At 42.6% G+C, this 19,203-nt stretch overlaps 1 protein-coding gene across 1 annotated transcript in view; it reads left to right on the top strand.

Moving 5' to 3' along the window:
• LOC113893133 (natural resistance-associated macrophage protein 2-like) overlaps positions 1–19,203 on the top strand; it is a 37,342-nt gene that overhangs the window by 12,172 nt on the left and 5,967 nt on the right. The window contains exons 4-16 of the mRNA XM_027542849.1: positions 359–478; positions 1,136–1,255; positions 2,477–2,583; positions 3,335–3,405; positions 3,505–3,572; positions 6,049–6,204; positions 6,848–7,006; positions 7,806–7,892; positions 8,773–8,892; positions 9,044–9,193; positions 9,731–9,804; positions 12,306–12,459; positions 14,481–14,534. Coding sequence (XP_027398650.1) covers positions 359–478; positions 1,136–1,255; positions 2,477–2,583; positions 3,335–3,405; positions 3,505–3,572; positions 6,049–6,204; positions 6,848–7,006; positions 7,806–7,892; positions 8,773–8,892; positions 9,044–9,193; positions 9,731–9,804; positions 12,306–12,459; positions 14,481–14,534 — 1,440 coding nt within the window. The remainder of the gene's footprint in view (positions 1–358; positions 479–1,135; positions 1,256–2,476; positions 2,584–3,334; positions 3,406–3,504; positions 3,573–6,048; positions 6,205–6,847; positions 7,007–7,805; positions 7,893–8,772; positions 8,893–9,043; positions 9,194–9,730; positions 9,805–12,305; positions 12,460–14,480; positions 14,535–19,203) is intronic.

The following is a 19,203-nucleotide window of genomic DNA, read 5'->3' as shown; positions in this document are numbered from 1 at the left end:
ACAGAGAGCTAACATGTTATTGATAAGGAATGGATGAGATGGAGGAGAAACTTGGACCCACCCATGTCCCACTTCTGAACTCTTTGTTCTTATGAAACTGATATTGTTGCCTTTTATGTGATAAAATAATAGATAAATTAGATCAGCAGTTTGGAGGTGATAATCTTTTTTTTTCTCCAAGAGACACTTTTTTTTATTATTATTTTTTAAAACTTTTTCTTCTATATTGGAGTATAGTCAATTAACAATACTGTGTAGTTTCAGGTGGACAGCAAAGGGAGTCAGCCATACACAGGCATGTATCTATTCTCCCCCTGGAGGTGACAATCATTTTGCTCTGTTTTCCTCTCTCGTACAGCACTCCTGTTTTAGCTTTCGCAAACTCTGGGCTTTCACGGGACCAGGATTTCTTATGAGCATTGTGGATCCAGGAAACATTGAATGTGATTTGCAGTCTGGAGCACTGGCTGGATTTAAGGTGAACATAAACTCTTCCCTCATCCCTTCTTTTGGTTTACCTGGTGGCTCAGGTAGTAAAGAATCTGTCTGCAATGAGGAAGACACGGGTTTGATCCCTGGGTCAGGAAGATCTCCTGGAGAAAGGAATGGCAACCCACTCCATTATCCTTGCCTAGGAAATCCCAGGACAGAGGAGCCTGGCAGGCTACAGTCCATGGGGTCTCAAAGAGTCGGACAAGACTTAGTGACTAACACTTTGACTTCTTTCCTTTTTAAACACACACAGCACATCACAGCCTTTTCCTCTGCTCTGCCTATTGGATATAAACCTTGGTGGCTACATGCTGATTCTTCATTGGCTCTGACACTTTGATGAAAAGTACTTTTCGATTTGTATTTAAATTCTAGTTTATCACGTAGTTGGTTTTTAGTTTTATTTTATTTACCCAGGTAGTTTCCTTGAACAAAAGTGAAACAGCAGATGGGAAAAACTAGAACTCAGAAAGGTGCAAGGTGACCTAGCAAGTTCTGTGTAGAATGTGATACAAAACTCAGGTCATTGGATTGCTGAATGGGGCTCTTTCCTGAGTGTCTTTCCCATTCCCATTGCCAAACAACCAAACCAGAACTTCCAGTTGGCTCAAGAGTGTAATGGTGGGGCTTTGTTCTTCTCCAGTTGCTCTGGGTTGTCCTGTTTTCCACCATCATGGGCCTCCTGCTGCAGAGCCTTGCAGCTCGACTGGGAGTGGTCACTGGGCTGCATCTGGCTGAAGTGTGTCACCGCCAGTATCCCAGGGTAAGCAGTGTTTGTCTCATATCATAGGTAGCTGTGTGTCTGGCAATCTGTGCTAGCCCCCTGTATACTAAAATAGTGGAGGATGTGGGGATCGTGGCCCTGAGGGCTGGGAATCCCAAGGGAAATTCTGTAGCTCCTCTTGCTGCTAAACCATGTTTCCCTGATGCTGGGAAAGATTGAAGGCAGGAGGAGAAGGGGACGACAGAGGATGAGATGGTTGGATGGCATCATCGACTCGATGGACATGAGTTTGAGCAAACTCCGGGAAATGGTGAAGGACAGGGAAGCCTGGCGTGCTGCAGTCCATGGGGCCGCAAAGAGTCGGACACCACTGAGCGACTGAACAACAGCAACAATGTCTGGAAGACAGGTTTAAACTGACTTGATCTTTGGATAAGTACTAATCTGCCTCCAGTTTGTCTTAAATGTTCAATCTTCTTTCTTGGCTGCGAGAGTATCCTTACCTGCTTTTTATCTTATATGCCTCTTTAAAAAAAAAAACAAAAACTTGGTAATTTATAGTTTGTTTTATCTTCTCTTTCTTCATGTATCTTAGTGGTTGTTTTTTTGTGACATATATTTTAGGTAGTAGATACATGGAGGTTGTTTTTTTTCCTGGCCTCAGTCCTGGTCTACTAAATTTCTTTCTGTTCGATTATTTGACCAGATTTGATCCCAGATTTTATTATAGGACACCCAATCCCATCACTTTGCCCCGAGTCCCTTTGCCTATCTGTGTTTTTCACTTACTTGTGTATTATTACACTAAGGATGACTCCAGCCTCTTCACGTTTGTTTTGTCTCTTCAACTGTGGTCAGGATAGATATTTTCTTCGGCAGTATTTTTATTCTCTCATGAACAATACTTTGACCATCCTAGCATTCTCATTTTCCGCTAAAACTTTCAGGATTGTTTTTAGATCAAAAATTAAGTGGAAAAAAGTGAATGGAAATTCCATTCTTCTGTCAAGTAAAACAGAAGGAAAAGAAATTGGCATCAGCTGCTGCCCTGACCCTGATTCACAGGCTCTGCCACAAAGAGCAGCCTGGCCCTCTCCAGCAGGGTGCCAAGTGCAGCTGAGTTCTGGTCCTTCATCTCTAGACCTCAGGTTTAACGAAGGACTGTTATTGGATCAGTGCCAAAATGTGAATTCCAAACTATGGGGGAAGTTCTTAGAAATGATTAATTAGAACCACATCTTTCTGCTGTTTGATGTTTAGGTTCCACGAATCCTTCTGTGGCTGATGGTGGAGTTGGCTATCATTGGCGTAGATATGCAAGAAGTTATTGGCTCAGCTATTGCCATCAATCTCCTGTCTGTAGGAAGGTGAGGGGTTTTTCTCCAGAAAGTAATCAATATTTTGTGGGATTTTGTATAAAATCCCACAAGTATAAAAACAAAAGTCCTTCCCAGGTGGCTCAGTGGTAAAGAATCCGCCTGCCAAGCAGGTGATGCACGTTTGATCACTGGGTCAGGACAATCCACTGGAGAAGGAAATGGCAACCCACTCCAGTATTCTTGCCTGGGAAATCCTATGGACAGAGGAGCCTGGTGGGCTATAGTCCATGGGGTCACCAAGGAGTTGGACATGACTTAGCAACGAAACAACAACAAAAAAACAAAAACCCAAGTCATTTTCAATTTTCAAAATTCAACTCAAGTATTATTTTTTCTGTGTAATCACTCTGGAACCACCTTCTTCCTGGCTCTTTATTTCCCATGTTCTCGTGTTTGGTCATGCATATCTGTGTTATCCAGTGTGTGGCAATGTATATTATAATTAATTTGTATGTAGTTTATCCCACTTGTAAAGTGAACTCCTTGAGAGATAAGACCCATACTTTACAGCTTTGTGTCCTGAATGTCTGTAATAGTAGATAAAGTTTGAATGAATGTATTACTTTGCTTAGTGCTGTGATCCTAAAACACCCAAGGCCTGGCCTCCTTACCACTATTCCCTTTTCCCCAGGTCCTTGCTCCTTCAAGTGTCATATATCTAGAGTGTTGTTGTGAAGAGAGTCTTTTTCTTAATGTTTCTTTTCTTTTCTTTAATCTCCCTTTTTAATCTCTGACCTAGGATTCCTCTATGGGGTGGAGTTCTCATCACCATTGCAGATACCCTTATATTTCTCTTTTTGGACAAATATGGTAAGGACAGTGGGAACAGAGGGGTCACTGAAAGTTCCATCATGTGGCTTACAGGGAAATCTGCCTTCTATGAACTCACTGCTACATTTTCCCCTTCAGGTTTGCGGAAGCTAGAAGCGTTTTTTGGTTTTCTCATCACTATTATGGCCCTCACGTTTGGCTATGAGGCAAGTATTACAGGCTGATCATTAGCTGTTGTTTGTCTTTTTTTCATTAGCTTTTTAAATAAAATTTTTGTCCTTTTATTATAAAAGACAGTGTGTGTTAACAAAACCCAAATTCAGCACTAGGCCAATTTTAAAGGAATAAGGATGTAGGAAAGACTAGTGTCCAGGAAGTTTTGCAGGGACTAGAATTTCTAGGACTTTCCAGACTAGACTCCCTGGTCGCAAATTGGCCATCTCAACAACAGAACAGCCTTGGTAAAGATTAGGAGAGGAGTTGCAGGGTTATTCTTGGTTTGTTACCTTGACGGGTTCTGTTTTTGCACATCCTGGTTGACAGTAATTCCAGCTTGGACTTTCTCTGTATTGCAACAGTTAATGAAACAGTGCCTGTTTCCTGTTTTGTGCCCCAGCCCCAATAACTGCATTGGGTTAAGTCTAATCTTATCATTCATTATATGCAGTGAAGTGAAACCCAGCACCTTTCTGTGTCCAATTATTATAAACTGATTTCTGTTTATTGGACTAGCTAAGCTTTTGAATATATGTCTACTCTATAAGTAGATGATACAGCTTGGCCTAAGGCTTCCAAGAGAAATGCTGAACCAGGAAAAAGAGTGTATGAGAAGTGTTTCTGAGTGAGTCTCAGCAGATGCTGCTGCCTAGTCACTTCAGTCGTGTCTGACTCTGTGCGACCCCATAGATGGAAGCCCACCAGGCCCCACTGTCCCTGGGATTCTCTGGGCAAGAACACTGGAGTGGGTTGCCATATCCTTCTCCAATGCATGAAAGTGAAAAGTGAAAGGGAAGTCGCTCAGTCATGTCCGACTCTTAGCGACGCCATGGGCTGCAGCCTACCAAGCTCCTCCGTCCATGGGATTTTCCAGGCAAGAGTACTGGAGTGGGGTGCCATTGCCTTCTCCGTCAGCAGATGCTAGTGGCAAGCATAAGTGATTTTTATATACATATGTGAGCACAGATGTTGGATCATCGAAAAAACAAGAGAGTTCCAGAAAAACACCTACGTCTGCTTTATTGACTATGCCAAGGCTTTTGATTTTGGATCATAGCAAACTGTGGAAAATTCTTAAAGAAATGGGGATGCCAGACCACCTAACCTTCCTCCTGAGAAATCTGTATGCAGGTCAAGAAGCAACAGTTAGAACTGGACATGGAACAACAGACTGGTTCCAAATTGGGAAAGGAATATGTCAAGGCTATATATCGTCACCCTGCTTATCTAACTTACATGCAGATTATATCATGCGAAATGCCAGGCTGGATGAGGCATAAGCTGGAATCAAGATTGCTGAGAGAAATTTCAATAACCTCAGATATGCAGATGACACCACCCTTATGGCAGAAAGCAAAAAGGAATTAAAGAGCCTCTTGATAAAAGTGAAAGAGCAGAGTGAAAAAGTTGGCTTAAAACTCAACATTCAAAAACTAAGATCATGGCATCTGGTCCCATCACTTCTTGGCAAATAGATGGGGAAACAATGGAAACAGTGAGAGACTATTTTTTTGGGCTCCAAAATCACTGCAGATGGTGACTGCAGCCATGAAATTAAAAGACACTTGCTCCTTGGAAGAAAAGCTATGACCAACCTAGGCAGCACATTAAAAAGCAGAGACATTAGTTTGCTGACAAAGGTCCATCTCGTCAAAGCTATGGTTTTCCCAGAAGTCATGTATGGATGTGAGAGTTGGACTATAAAGAAAGCTGAGCACTGAAGAATTGATGCTTTTGAACTGTGGTGTTGGAGAAGACTCTTGAGAGTCCCTTGGCCTGCAAGGCAATCAAACAGTCAATCCTAAAGGAAATCAGTCTTGAATATTCACTGGAAGGACTGATGATGAATTGAAACTCCAATACTTTGGCTACCTGGTGTGAAGAACTGACTCGTTGGAAAAGACCCTGATGCTAGGAAAGATTGAAAGCAGGAAGAGAAGGGGACACTGAGGATGAGATGGTTGAATGGCATCATCAGCTGAATGGACATGAGTTTGAGCAAGCTCCCGGAGTTGGTGATGGACAGGGAAGCCTGGTGTCTGCAGTCCGTGGGTTCACAAAGAGTCAGACATGACTGAGCCACTGAACTGAACTGAGCACAGAAGCATGGTTAGTGTGGGTAATCAAGAATTGACTGTATTCTAAGGTGTGTCTCACAGGAGTTATTGTGGCACTAATATCAATAAGGCCATTAGCAGACATGTTATTTCTTTAGAATATTAATTATATTCTTTACACATCTATTTAGTATATATAAAATACAGTATGAAATGTTTGGATACCCCAGTCATAAATTCTCTAACCTTGTGCTGCTTGGTTTTTTTTGGATGGTTCTATGTCCCTTATTTCCTAAATAGTGTTGATGAAGGGGTTTAAGGAGTAAAGGATGCAATGTTATCTAGTACCGTGTTACTTCCCTAGTGTCAAGTTCCAGAAAAGGCTAATAGCTGTTCTCTTTGTATGTAGTATGTTACAGTGAAACCCAGCCAGACCCAGGTCCTCCAAGGCATGTTCCTGCCATCCTGTTCAGGCTGTCGTACGCCACAGATCATTCAGGCTGTGGCCATTGTGGGCGCCGTTATCACACCACACAACATATACCTGCATTCTGCCTTAGTCAAGGTGAGCAAGACCTGTCTTATCCCAGTGACTTATGTAGTTCATGGCATCTTTTCCTTTCGTTACAAGGGACACATACTTAGTTTACAATTGTTGGAGCCCTGAAGGAGCACGGTGCTTTTCCACAGTTGGACACCACACTCTTGTATCACCAAGGTGACCAGAGATGACTGACCCCATAGAGAAGGGACTAAAGTCCTTAAAAGATCTGAAGGGGCACCGTGTCTCTTGTCTTTAAATCTCAGAAACCTCAATGGCCTCATGGAGGTCAGGAGGAAGGAGCCCAACCTAGCTTTTACCAGTCAGTCCAACACAATTGTTTGCTGGAAGATTTCAGAGACCTTTGTAATTAAGGATAACTCCCCCTTAGATCTAAATCAGGTTGTTTTTGTAGGTCAGCGGTTCTTCAAGCCACAGTAACTGAGGGCTCATCAGTCACTCAGTCACTTTCCCCTGTTTGGGTGTGTGTGATGTCATCAAAGGGTCATGATTGAACTCAGTGAACCAGGATGTATGTGGGGTCTCTCACATTTCATGTGGTCAATTGTTTGACCTCTAGGACTTCCAGCTGACTCTAACTCATGAAATATTACAAGGAAACTTGTTTCAGCTAGTCAAAAAATGACTGTTGCTATTACCTCTCTAGTCCAGACAGGTAGACCGAGCCAATAAGCAGGAAGTTCAAGAAGCCAATAAGTACTTCTTCATTGATTCCTGCATTGCTCTCTTTGTTTCCTTTATCATCAACATCTTTGTCATCTCAGTGTTTGCCGAAGCATTTTTTGAGAAAACCAACAAGCAGGTGGTAAGTAAGCCAGGGACCTGGGTAGTAGTGAATGTGAGGGTAAGGAGGAGGCTAACTGGGGCAGGAAAACGTGACAGTGACTTAGAGCTCAGGGGAAATGGATCTCAGTGCTGCCCCTAAGTCACTGCGCTAGTCAGGCTTATAGTCTAGGGCAGTGGCCAAGTCCACACCCATCATTCTCAGCTTTGGACTGGGAAGTCAGATAAAGACTGCCTCATGCTGTGGTCAGTGGCTTCATGTCTATTTGCTCTTTCTCATCCCCTTTTGCTTCCAACTCCTGACTGCTTTCCAGCCCTGCCATTTGGTGATGACAGGTTGGGAGGAGTCAACACACAGGAAATAGAATCTGTGGCTAGACAGACTGTTTTATCACGCTGAATTCTCTGTCCTCTTGACTCCTGATTGCCAACCTAGTTTTGATCACTCCTTTGTTTCCCATCGTAGGACCTCTGATTCCTGGCTCTGCTTTGAATAAGGACTCTATTCTGGGTGTCCTTTCATATTTGAAGCCTTCTAAGGACCCTCACTTCATGTCACCATTTAAATTGACCTAACATTCATGTATTACCATGCATACTGTAACTCAGGAAAAGTTTTTGATGACCTGGGAGTGTAGAAAAATTATCAAGGAAGACCTCAAGGCCATTGCTGCCAGTCTCTGCTGTCATCAATCCATGCCCAGTGTCTCACCTTCAGCATCTATCTCTTAGATGACCTGTGTGTGATCTATAGGAGAGGGCTTCTTATCTGAGTCCTGGACTCAAAATTAAAACTTGTTCCTAAACTGCTTTGGTTCCAGGTTGCGGTCTGTAAAAACAGCAGCAGTGCCCATGCTCACCTTTTCCCTGATGATAACTCAACACTGACTGTGGACATCTACAAAGGGGTAAACCTGTTCAGATTTCTGATCTCTGCTCCTGGATCAATATTCTTAGCATAATATCTGGTCTTTGCCGTGGGTTCACTTCAGAGCTCAGCATATCTTCTCTGAAGTGTTGTTTTTTTTCAGAGGTCCAGATACCAGATAAGACTTTTGGATTATGTAGAAGGAAATAGAAGATCTGCTGAAAAGATGAGTTAATTGAATCAGCAATTCCCAAACTTGTGCTGCTATAGGCATTAATTGGGGTGACTAGAGAAAGTGTTCTTAGTAAAGTGATTTATTTTTTATACTTGTTCCCCACCTAGCCCCAGTGGCTGGACACTTTATTTATTTAGGCCGTGCTGTGTAGCATGTGGGACCTAGTTCTCTGACCAGCAGTCAAACCCATACCCCCTGCACTGGGAGTACAGGGTCTTAAACCAATGGAACACCAGGGAAGTCCCTGTAGAGTCATCTTTATTGTGGCCTCTCTGTCCCTTTATGCTGGTTACATTATGAATTTCCAAGAGTAGAATATGTAGCATCTCCAAAATTCATTTGTGCTTTCTCTTCATTCCTATTACCATCTTCCAGAATACTGTGTTAAGGAATATAATGTGGGAAATGTGTTGTAGGTTTTTTTAATAGTTAACATATAAGTTGAGGATAAAGGCTTTAGGAGCCTAGAGAAGAGAAGGGACTAGGCTGAAGAGGAATGGGGGCCCATCCAGCAGAATTTAGGTTGAAAGCCTCTAGAATGGGGTCAGGACCCGAGTCTAGCTTCTGGGACAGTGCCAGCACAGCGCTTGGTAGAGGTGGGTGTGTAGCCAGGAATGGGGAGAGGTGACGCAGAGGAGCACTATGGGGTGTTGTCTCAGGTGATCTCTCTCCCTTGTCTCTCCAGGGTGTTGTGCTGGGGTGTTACTTCGGGCCTGCCGCTCTCTACATCTGGGCAGTGGGGATCCTGGCTGCAGGGCATAGCTCGACCATGACAGGAACCTATTCTGGCCAGTTTGTCATGGAGGTACGTGCTGCTGTGACTGGGATAGACGAGAGGAAGAGGACGTTGCTCTTTTGTTCTTTCTTAATCCCATGCCTCTAAGGTCTTTCCAAACCTCCCAGCCCTTTTGCTATTTCCTTTCAGACATTCATCCTGTTTCTGTGTTTTCTTCCAGGGATTCCTGAACCTAAAGTGGTCACGCTTCGCCCGAGTGAGTCTGACCCGCTCTATTGCCATCATCCCCGCTCTGCTTATTGCTGTCTTCCAAGATGTGGAGCATCTAACAGGGATGAATGACTTCCTGAATGTTCTTCAGAGCTTACAAGTGAGAAGGGAGCTGGGGAAACTCACATCTCACTAAATCAGGAAGGATTCTGTACCTTTATTCTGTATTGCTTTTAGATAACAAGCCTAGTGTGGTTGTGGGGAAAATTCAGAGGAAGAAAGAGGCACAGTCTTGGTCTACGGTGAATGCATATGAAATCTCTGGCATCTAGAAGGCTTTTAGAAATGGCTTTATTTTTAAGCCTGTTGAATGGGAATTATAAGCTATAATTATACATAGAATACAATCATTGTTTGTTAATCCTAGCAAACTTTAAATAATGTATAGGACACTGTTGGGCTTTATGGAGATTAAGAAGACAAGGCAGATACAAATTTTTTAAAGACACTGTGATCATAATTGATGCTGGGTTCATGCTACAGATTTCCACATAACCCTCCAGCATGTTGTGATGACAGGAATAATTTCTCACAGAATAGATGAGGCAGGGTCTGTGGTTCCCTTTTGCTAACAGTGCTGCTCTCTGGGGTGTTACAAGGACCCCCTGTAGCCCTATCTTATTTTTTTATTTTGCAGCTTCCCTTTGCTCTTATACCCATCCTCACATTTACGAGTTTGCGGCCTGTGATGAGCGAATTTGCCAATGGATTGTGAGTGTACTTCTTTTTGTTCCCCAAGGTGTGGGGGGGAAGGATAACTTCATCAAACAGGCCAGTCAGGAAATAAGTCATAGGGGACCATGTGCTTTAAGGGGTGATTGCTAGAGCTGCCTCCTCAATCTCTAAGAAAAGAGAGACTTCTGGGGACTTCCCTGATGGTCCAGTGGTTGAGACTCTGCCTTCCTGTGCAGGGGGTGAGGGGTTGATCCCAGGTCAAGGAACTAAGGTCCTACATGCCACAGGGTGTGGCCAAAATTAAAAATAAGTGAATACAACATTGTAAATCAACTATATTTCAATTTTAATAAATTAAAGAAAAGAAAACAGAGATGGTAAACGTAACAAAGGAGGGCAAGCACATGTTTTATTTCTGGGGTAAGTTTTTCAGCTTTTAGTGGTTTAACTCTTCAACTTCAGCCACTGAAGGTTAAAGCATCTTAAATCCATGTTGAATGATCTTGATGAGAGAGGCATAAGCTAATAACATTTTATATACATGTCCATAGGACATGGGGTATTTGAAATGACTTGTTGTATCTCTAGGGACTCATGACCTTTTCAGTTGTAGGGCTTGTTGCATTTGTTAGGGACTTATATGATACAGATTCATGCAAAGATGGGCTCGATAAAGGACAGAAATGGTATGGACCTAACAGAAGCAGAAGATGTTAAGAAGAGGTGGCGAGAATACACAGAAGAACTGTACAAAAAAGAGCTTCGCGACCCAGATAATCATGATGGTGTGATCACTGACCTAGAGCCAGACATCCTGGAATGTGAAGTCAAGTGGGCCTTAGAAAGCATCACTACGAACAAAGCTAGTGGAGGTGATGGAATTCCAGTTCAGCTATTTCAAATCCTGAAAGATGATGCTGTGAAAGTGCTGCACTCAATATGCCAGCAAGTTTGGAAAACTCAGCAGTGGCCACAGGACTGGAAAAGGGCAGTTTTCATTCCAATCCCAAAGAAAGGAAATGCCAAAGAATGCTCAAACTACCGCATAATTGCACTTATCTCACATGCTAGTAAAGTAATGCTCAAAATGCTCCAAGTCAGGCTTCAGCAGTACGTGAACCGTGAACTTCCAGATGTTCAAGCTGGTTTTAGAAAAGGCAGAGGAACCAGAGATCAAATTGCCAACATCCACTGGATCATGGAAAAAGCAAGAGAGTTCCAGAAAAACATCTATTTCTGCTTTATTGACTGTGCCAAAGCCTTTGACTGTGTGGATCACAATAAACTGTGGAAAATTCTGAAAGAGATGGGAATACCAGACCACCTGACCTGCCTCCTGGGAAACCTATATGCAGGTCAGGAAGCAACAGTTAGAACTGGACATGGAAAAACAGACTGGTTCCAAATTGGAAAAGGAGTACGTCAAGGCTGTATATTGTCACCATGCTTATTTAACTTATATGCAGAGTACATCATGAGAAACGCTGGGCTGGAAGAAGCACAAGCTGGAATCAATATTGCTGGGAGAAATATCAATAACTTCAGATATGCAGATGATACCACCCTTATGGTAGAAAGTGAAGAGGAATTAAAAAGCCTCTTGATGAAAGTGAAAGTGGAGAGTGAAAAAGTTGGTTTAAAACTCAACATTCAGAAAACTAAGATCACGGCATCTGGTCCCATCACTTCATGGGAAATAGATGGGGAAACAGTGAAAACAGTGTCAGACTTTATTTTTTTGGGCTGCAAAATCACTGTAGATGGTGATTGCAGCCATGAAATTAAGAGACCCTTACTCCTTGGAAGGAATGTTATGACCAACCTAGACAGCATATTGAAAAGCAGAGACATTACTTTGCCAACAAAGTTCTGTCTAGTCAAGGCTATGGTTTTTCCAGTGGTCACGTATGGATGTGAGAGTTGGACTGTGAAGAAAGCTGAGCACCGAAGAATTGATGCTTTTGCTGTGGTTTTGGAGAAGACTCTTGAGTCCCTTGGACTGCAAGGAGATCCAACCAGTCCATTCTAAAGGAGATCAGTCCTGGGTGTTCATTTGAAGGAATGATGCTAAAGCTGAAACTCCAATACTTTGGCCACCTCATGCGAAGAGTTGACTCATTGGAAAAGACCCTGATGCTGGGAGGGATTCGGGGCAGGAGGAAAAGGGGACGACAGAGGATGAGATGGCTGGATGGTATCACCAACTTGCTGGATGTGAGTCTGAGTGAACTCCAGGAGTTGGTGATGGACAGGGAGGCCTGGCGTGCTGTGATTCATGGGGTCGCAAAGAGTTGGACACTGAGCGACTGAACTGAACTGATGATATAGATTATTTGATAGTGTTTTTTTTTTTCTCTTTCTCCCATCATTCTGTAATTTTTGCTCATTTAATCTAATCCGGGACAAAAGAAACACTTTTCAGTTTATTTTGAAATGCCCCTTACTCCTGTCTTGTGACCTCAAAAGACACAGTGTTCTTTTCTGTTTATGAATAGGTTAAACTGTTCCACCAATAACTGTGCTGATTCTTTTGACAGAGGCTGGAGGATCATAGGCGGTATTGTGGTCCTTGTCATCTGTTTCATCAACATGTACTTTGTCGTGGTTTATGTCCAGGGTCTAGGGCACGTGGCATTGTACGTGGTGGCTGCAGTGGTCAGCGTAGCTTATCTGAGCTTTGTGTTTTACTTGGTAAGTCCAGTTGCGAGAGGGCAGGGGTGGTGAGGTGGGGCTAATGCTCAGAAGAAAAAGGATCCCAAAGAGCACTTACCAATCTATCTTCAGGTTATTGACACAATTTACATGAAATTGTTAAATCAGCTGTGACTAAAGAATATTTTTAGCCATAAATTTCCCCTGGTTCCTAAGAGCTGTCATTTTTCTATTTCTGTCACTCTGTCTGATTTCCATTCTAATAATTCCTAACCAGAGAGTGTAGTATGTTTGAAGAACTTGAAGAAGATCAGCCCTGTAAAAGTAGAGAGTGGTACAAGATGGGGTTGGAGAAGGGAGCTGTGTTGTGTGATTTCAAATCTTTGGAGGGCAGCACATGTGGGTTCACAGCTCTGGCGAGCTCTACTGCTTAACAGCTGTCCAATGACGACACAAGTAAATTGTGATAATCTCTCAATGAATTATTAAAAATGGTGGTTGTAAAACATAGTGCTCCATAGAAAAAGAATAGAGAATTATGTATACCTAGATAATAAAAAAATTATCAAAAGTCTAGAGTAAATTATGTTAAAATAGTAATAGTAGTTGCCTTTGATTGTGGGATTATGGAAATATTTTTTTCTCTTTTCCAATTCTTCTGTAATATTATTTATATCAGTGAAAAGTAGCTATAGCAACAACACATCCATCTCCCTATTCTACGCAGGTTTCTCTAAAAAAACACAGGGTTGAGGATTAGGGACTACTACAAAGCGTGGCAAGGCAGTAGGGTGGAAATGCCCTGCTCACTTTCATAACACTTACCTAGTCCCCATGTCATTGTCTACCACAATGTCTTGATTGCAAAAACATTTTAGTGAATACTGAGAAATTATGTCTTGGATAGATATATCTCTTCTTTTTTCTTGCCCGGTAAACCATGGGTACACTTAGATTAAGCTGACCCTATAATATAGGGACAGTTGTTATTGTTCGGTTGCTAAGTTGTGTCCTACTCTTTGGAACCCCATGGACTACAGTATGCCAGGCTTCCCTGTCCTTTGCTATCTCTTGGAGTATGCTCAAACTCATGTTTATTGAGTTGATGACACCATCCAACCATCTCATCCTCTGTCACCCCCTTCTCCTCCTGCCCTCAATCTATGAAACCTAAATAACTGAATATGGCCTTGACAGAAACTGTTTTAACAATTTGCTGTAGGACATCTCCTGGTGGCTTAGTGGTTAGGATTTTGGACTTTTGCTTCAAAGTCCTAGGTTCAGTTCCTAGTCAGGGAACAGAGATCCTATCCTACAAGCTAGGCTGCTGCTGCTGCTAAGTCACTTCAGTCGTGTCTGACTCTGTGTGACCCCATAGACGGCAGCCCACCAGGCTCCCCCGTCCCTGGGATTCTCCAGGCAAGGACACTGTAGTGGGTTGTCATTTCCTTCTCCAATGCATGAAAGTGAAAAGTGAAAAGTGAAAGTGAAGTCGCTCAGTCATATCTGACCCTCAGCTACCCCATGGACTGCAGCCTACCAGGCTCCTCCGTCCATGGGATTCTCCAGGCAGGAATACTGGAGTGGGGTGCCATTGCCTTCTCTGACAAGCTAGGCAGCATGGCCAAAAGGAAGTTTCTGTAGAAGTTAAGGGGATCCTTCCTGTATGCAAATTGGTTATGAAGGTGCTCTCAATTGTTCTCAGTCAGCCTGAGGCTATAGAAATTGTTGAAGACCCAGTTTTAAGGCTGAGGACGGATTCTAGAATGAATTACTATCCTACTCTTTTATTCAGAAGACTATCACAGTTGTTCTTAGCCAGTCAGTCATTACTCATATTGTGAAGAATAGTGTAGGACTGAAAAAAAGTGGTTGTCAGGGACCTCTCCCAGTCAGATAAAAGAAACAAATGCAAAGCAGTAGGAACAGAGGGAGCTGAGTATTGAAATTAGTACAACAAAGAGTTTTGCATCTGAGCATTGCAGTGTGGGCGTTGAGGTGGGTAAGAGGGCTCTCCAGAGGGGTCAGTGAATGATGACCAACTATATTTTCTCTTCCAGGGTTGGCAGTGTTTCATTGCACTGGGCATGTCCTTCCTGGACTGTGGGCACACGGTAAGCGTCTCTAAAGTCCTGCTGACCAAAGAAACCACCAGTGGCTGTACTAAGTAAACACTATTCACAGGTAGCCATCAGAGCCAGTGTTTCTACTGTTTACTGTGTGAACATAGTCAAAGGTATGTGCTGTTGCACAGGCTGCATTTAGGACTCAGCTGTTTGTTGGGAAAGACTTTGTTTCATATATTTTTTGAAAAGAATTGAAAGAGACACGTGTACCCCAGTGTTCATCGCAGCACTGTTTATAATAGCCAGGATGTGGAAGCAACCTAGGTGTCCATCAGCAGATGAATGGATAAGAAACCTGTGGTACATATACACAATGGAGTATTACTCAGCCATTAAAAAGAATACATTTGAATCAGTTCTAATGAGGTGGATGAAACTGGAGCCTATTATACAGAGTGAAGTAAGCCAGAAAGAAAAACACCAATACAGTATACTAACACATATATATGGAATTTAGAAAGATGGTAATGATAACCCTGTATGCGAGACAGCAAAAGAGACACAGATGTATAGAACAGTCTTTTGGACTCTGTGGGAGAGGGCGAGGGTGGGATGATTTGGGAGAATGGCATTGAAACATGTATAATATCATATAAGAAACAAATCACCAGTCCAGATTCGATGCAGGATACAGGAAGCTTGGGGCTGGTGCACTGGGATGACCCAGAGGGATGGTATGGGAGGGAGGTGGGAAGGGGGTTCAGGATTGGGAACAAGTGTACACCCATGGCAGATTCATGTTGATGTATGGCAAAACCAATACAATATTGTAAAGTAAAAAAAAAAAAAAAAAAGAAACCGAATTTGTGGTTGCTGGGGGAAGGGATAGTTAGGGAGTTTAGGACGGTCATGTACACACTGCTATAGTCAAAATGATACCCAACAAGGATCTATTGTATAGCACATGGAACTCTACTCAATGTTATGTGCCAGCCTGCAGGGGAGGGGGATTTGGGGGAGAATGGACACATGTATATGTATGGCTGAGTCCCTTCACTGTTCACCCCCGCCTCCACAACATTGTTAATCAGCTATATTCCAATACAAAACAAAAAGTTTAAAGTTTGAAAAAAATAAAAAGTATACAGCAAAAAAATAAAGGGCTGAGAAATACTTTCCTTATACAAATCCTTTGAATTATTTTTATTATAAAAAATAAAATCTCAACTAGAGTAGTTTGATTCATATTATATTTAACTATGAGATAATCTTCATCTATCAGGTTCAGGATTTTTTTAACTTATTTTCACTTTAAATTTCTCAGTGGAAGTTAAGAGGGGTGAGAAAGCATTAAGATGATAAATGGACAGATGGTAAAACTCACTTGTGGTCATGGTGACTAATACTAATCTCTTCTGAAAATCACTCTGATGATTTCCCTCAGAGATTGAGAGCTTACTGAAATGTTCTTGGGAGTCCTGATTTTAATAACTCTCATGTTACAGAGCTCTCTTGATGGTATTTCTTCTTGAGCAATTAGAGTTGGGAAACCTTCCCCTTCCATCTCCAGGATGGTAGTGATAGAAAAAGATGGTAGCATTTATGAATTGATGTTCTCAAGAGACTTTGGAGTGAGGAGAAAAAACTTGAAAGAAGAGGAGCCATCTGTTTTATTCCTAAAAAACAACTTCTTCCAGAATTGTCATGTTTTTCTGAGGCATGCCCAAGACGACTTGCAAGGCAATCTCAGGAGCTCTGGATGTAAGCGTTGAAAAGCTCACTCCCTCTCAGCGAGTCCTTTGGTGTCACTGGTTTCCAAGTTTTCTCTGCAGGGTTGCACTGGGCTACCTCTCTTCAGCCATTCCCTCAGAGGGAAAAACTTTGAGACCAGATGGTGGAGCTCTGGAGTCAGAGGAAATGGGTCCCTTCAGCATGGAGCTGCTGCTCTTCAGCCACTTCTGATGTTTTTACATGTAGAGCCTGACACCATGTGATTATGTCAAACCAAGTCACATTGTCCGGTGGAGATAAATAATCAGGTCTTTTATAGCCACTGACTTGGTGAGAACAGTAATGGGAATGCAATTGAAGGACTTTGCATTTCTGGTGTCTTCCTTCTGAAGTGCCTGTTGATTGATGTTCTCTGATCACCTGAGCCCCTAAAGGCATTGTTTCCAGTACTTTGTACACAGTCAAAAGCACAGACTGAATGGACTGTCTTTTACATGGCTTTAAGGGTAAACTTGTGTGTTCCACTGACCAAACCTTTACCTCAGCCCCTCCAGTGACATAGCACAGAATCCTGAGAGACAGATTCCCCAACCGTTCCTCCCTCTCCCCTCCCATCATCCCCTAAGCTGTTCACAAGGGCACTCTGGAGACATCGGGGACTGACCTCTTAAGCTCTCATCTGGCCTCAGTAGGTGAGGGCCATGTTGATGAAATTCTTTGTAAAGGTGGTACACTAACATTTACCTTTGCCGGGAGTTTGAGTGGGTCCAGTCAGTCTCAGATTTACAAATATTCAGAAGCCCAGGTAAAAGCTGTTAGTTCTCTTTTAGAAGTTATATATGTGACTTGCGATGATGAAAATTTCTTCCCAGTTAAACGGCAGTTTATATCACTATGTGTGTAGTATTTTACAGTGTTAACAACACTCCCAAGCTGTATTCCATTGAGCTCTCACATGAAAAGTGTGCTTTCTCTTCAGCCACTACTTCGGGTACAGTACACGGTGTTTAGAGCTGACATCTTCCAGTGCCAGCGTGTGCACTCTGTTTGTGTGAAATGTTTAAGGATATACAATTGTACTGTATGTAAGTTGGTCCTTGTTCTCCATAAAACTGTGCTGCTACAGTGTACTGGGAATTAACAGGGATGGGGAAGAGCTGTATTTTGGTTCCTGTGAGGTCCTGCTAGTGGTTTTAGGAGTGGTTACAATGAACTTTTACTGACATTTAACAATATGTAAACAGTTTGTGGGGATTCCCTGATGGCTCAGGTGGTAAAGAATCTCCCTGCAATGAGAGAGACCCGGGTTCAATCTCTGGGTCAGGAAGATCCCCTGGAGAAGAAAATGGCAACCCACTCCAGTATTCCATGAACAGAGGAGCCCGGCGGGCTACAGTCCGTGGTGTCACAAAGAATCAGACACAACTGAGCTACTTTCACCTGGTGGCCCAGCGGTAAAGAATCCTCCTGCAACACGGGATACGCAGAGGACTCAGGTTTAAATCCTGGTCAAGACGATCTCCGGAGGAGGGCAAGGCAACCTACTTCAGTATTCTTGCTGGGAAAATCCCATGGACAAGGAGCCTGCCAGGCTACAGTCCAAAGGGTCACAAAGAGTCAGACACAGAGTGAGCACACACACACACCAACTTTGAAATACTGAAACATCAATTACCACTTGGATTGACATATTAGACTCATACTGTTAGTGATTTTCTCTTTAGAAGGTATAGAGGTATACACCTGATCTCTGGACATGCAGGGGTTAGGCGTGTCGATCTTCCATGGAATAGAAAATCTGCATGTAATTTATAGTCAGCTCTTCATGTTTATACTTGGCCTTCCATGGCCAGTGTTCATCCAAATCTGTGGTTCCTCATTCTCAGATTCACCCTGTCTGGGATCATGTATTTCTGTCGTATTTACCATTGAAAAAAATCCCTGTATGAGGAGACTCATGGGGTTCAAATTCATGTTGTTCAAGGCTCAACATAGGTTTAGTTCCCAGAAGACTTGATGAATTGTTGACACCAAACACTAATCTCTATCACCAATTTAGTTTTGCCATTGCTAAAGATGACATCATTACCATATTTAAAGTTGAAAGAGGCTTTGTGGGGGAGGGGTCTCTTAGGCGCCTCACCTAACCCCGCTGCCGAGTTGTTGCTTCTCGCGGGGAGCCCTTCTCCCTGGCGAGTTAAAAAAAAATAAATAAATAAATAAAAATAAAGTTGAAAGATAATTGTCATTCTGCCTTTCTCCACTCTAAACTGAACATTTTTCTGTCTGTAGTCTTGTTTTACCATTGATGTAGGGTTTTATATTCTGTATATGCGGCCAGTGAAAAGTATGTGTATTTGAAAAGAGAAGCCAAAATTGTTTAGCTTAGAAATGAAAACATTTTTGGAGACCAGATATAAATACAGGGACAAAGCTCAGAAACAGTAAACTGCTAGGATTGTCACCAAACACAGGGCAGGAAAAGCTAAGTCAGCACTTAATTTGCTCCAGAGGTGTCACTAGAACTTCATTTTCCCTTTCTGTGTTGCAAGCTTCCCCTGTCTGTCTTAACAGGAACTGAATTCTATAAGTACCACCATAGAAGTTATGAGAATTTTGTTCTCCATGTTGTCCTTTCTCATTTAGCTCTTTTTTTCTTTTTTTTGGCTGTGCCATGTGGTTTATGTGATCTTAGCTCCCTGCCCAGGGATTGAACCCAGACTAATGGCAGTGACAGTCTGGAATCGTAACCATTAAGCCATGGGGAACTCCTTATTTGGGTTTAATTTCAGAACTAAAATAGGATGCATAACCATTTGAAGATCCTGCTTTAGCTCTGCCCTCTGCAGCGCTTTCTGTTCCTTCCTTGGACAGAACCAGTGAGTCTAGACGTGTCACCTTCTTTTGACATCTTAGCTTTGGAATGTTAAAAATGACTAACACATTACTATGCTAGTTGGGGTCTAAGCACTCGTGTGTGTATGTA

Source organism: Bos indicus x Bos taurus, chromosome 5 (genome assembly GCF_003369695.1).
Source record: "Bos indicus x Bos taurus breed Angus x Brahman F1 hybrid chromosome 5, Bos_hybrid_MaternalHap_v2.0, whole genome shotgun sequence".
Lineage (NCBI taxonomy): Eukaryota > Metazoa > Chordata > Mammalia > Artiodactyla > Bovidae > Bos > Bos indicus x Bos taurus.
Note: the sequence above shows the minus strand (reverse complement) of the source record. Positions and strands in the feature narration are given on the sequence as shown.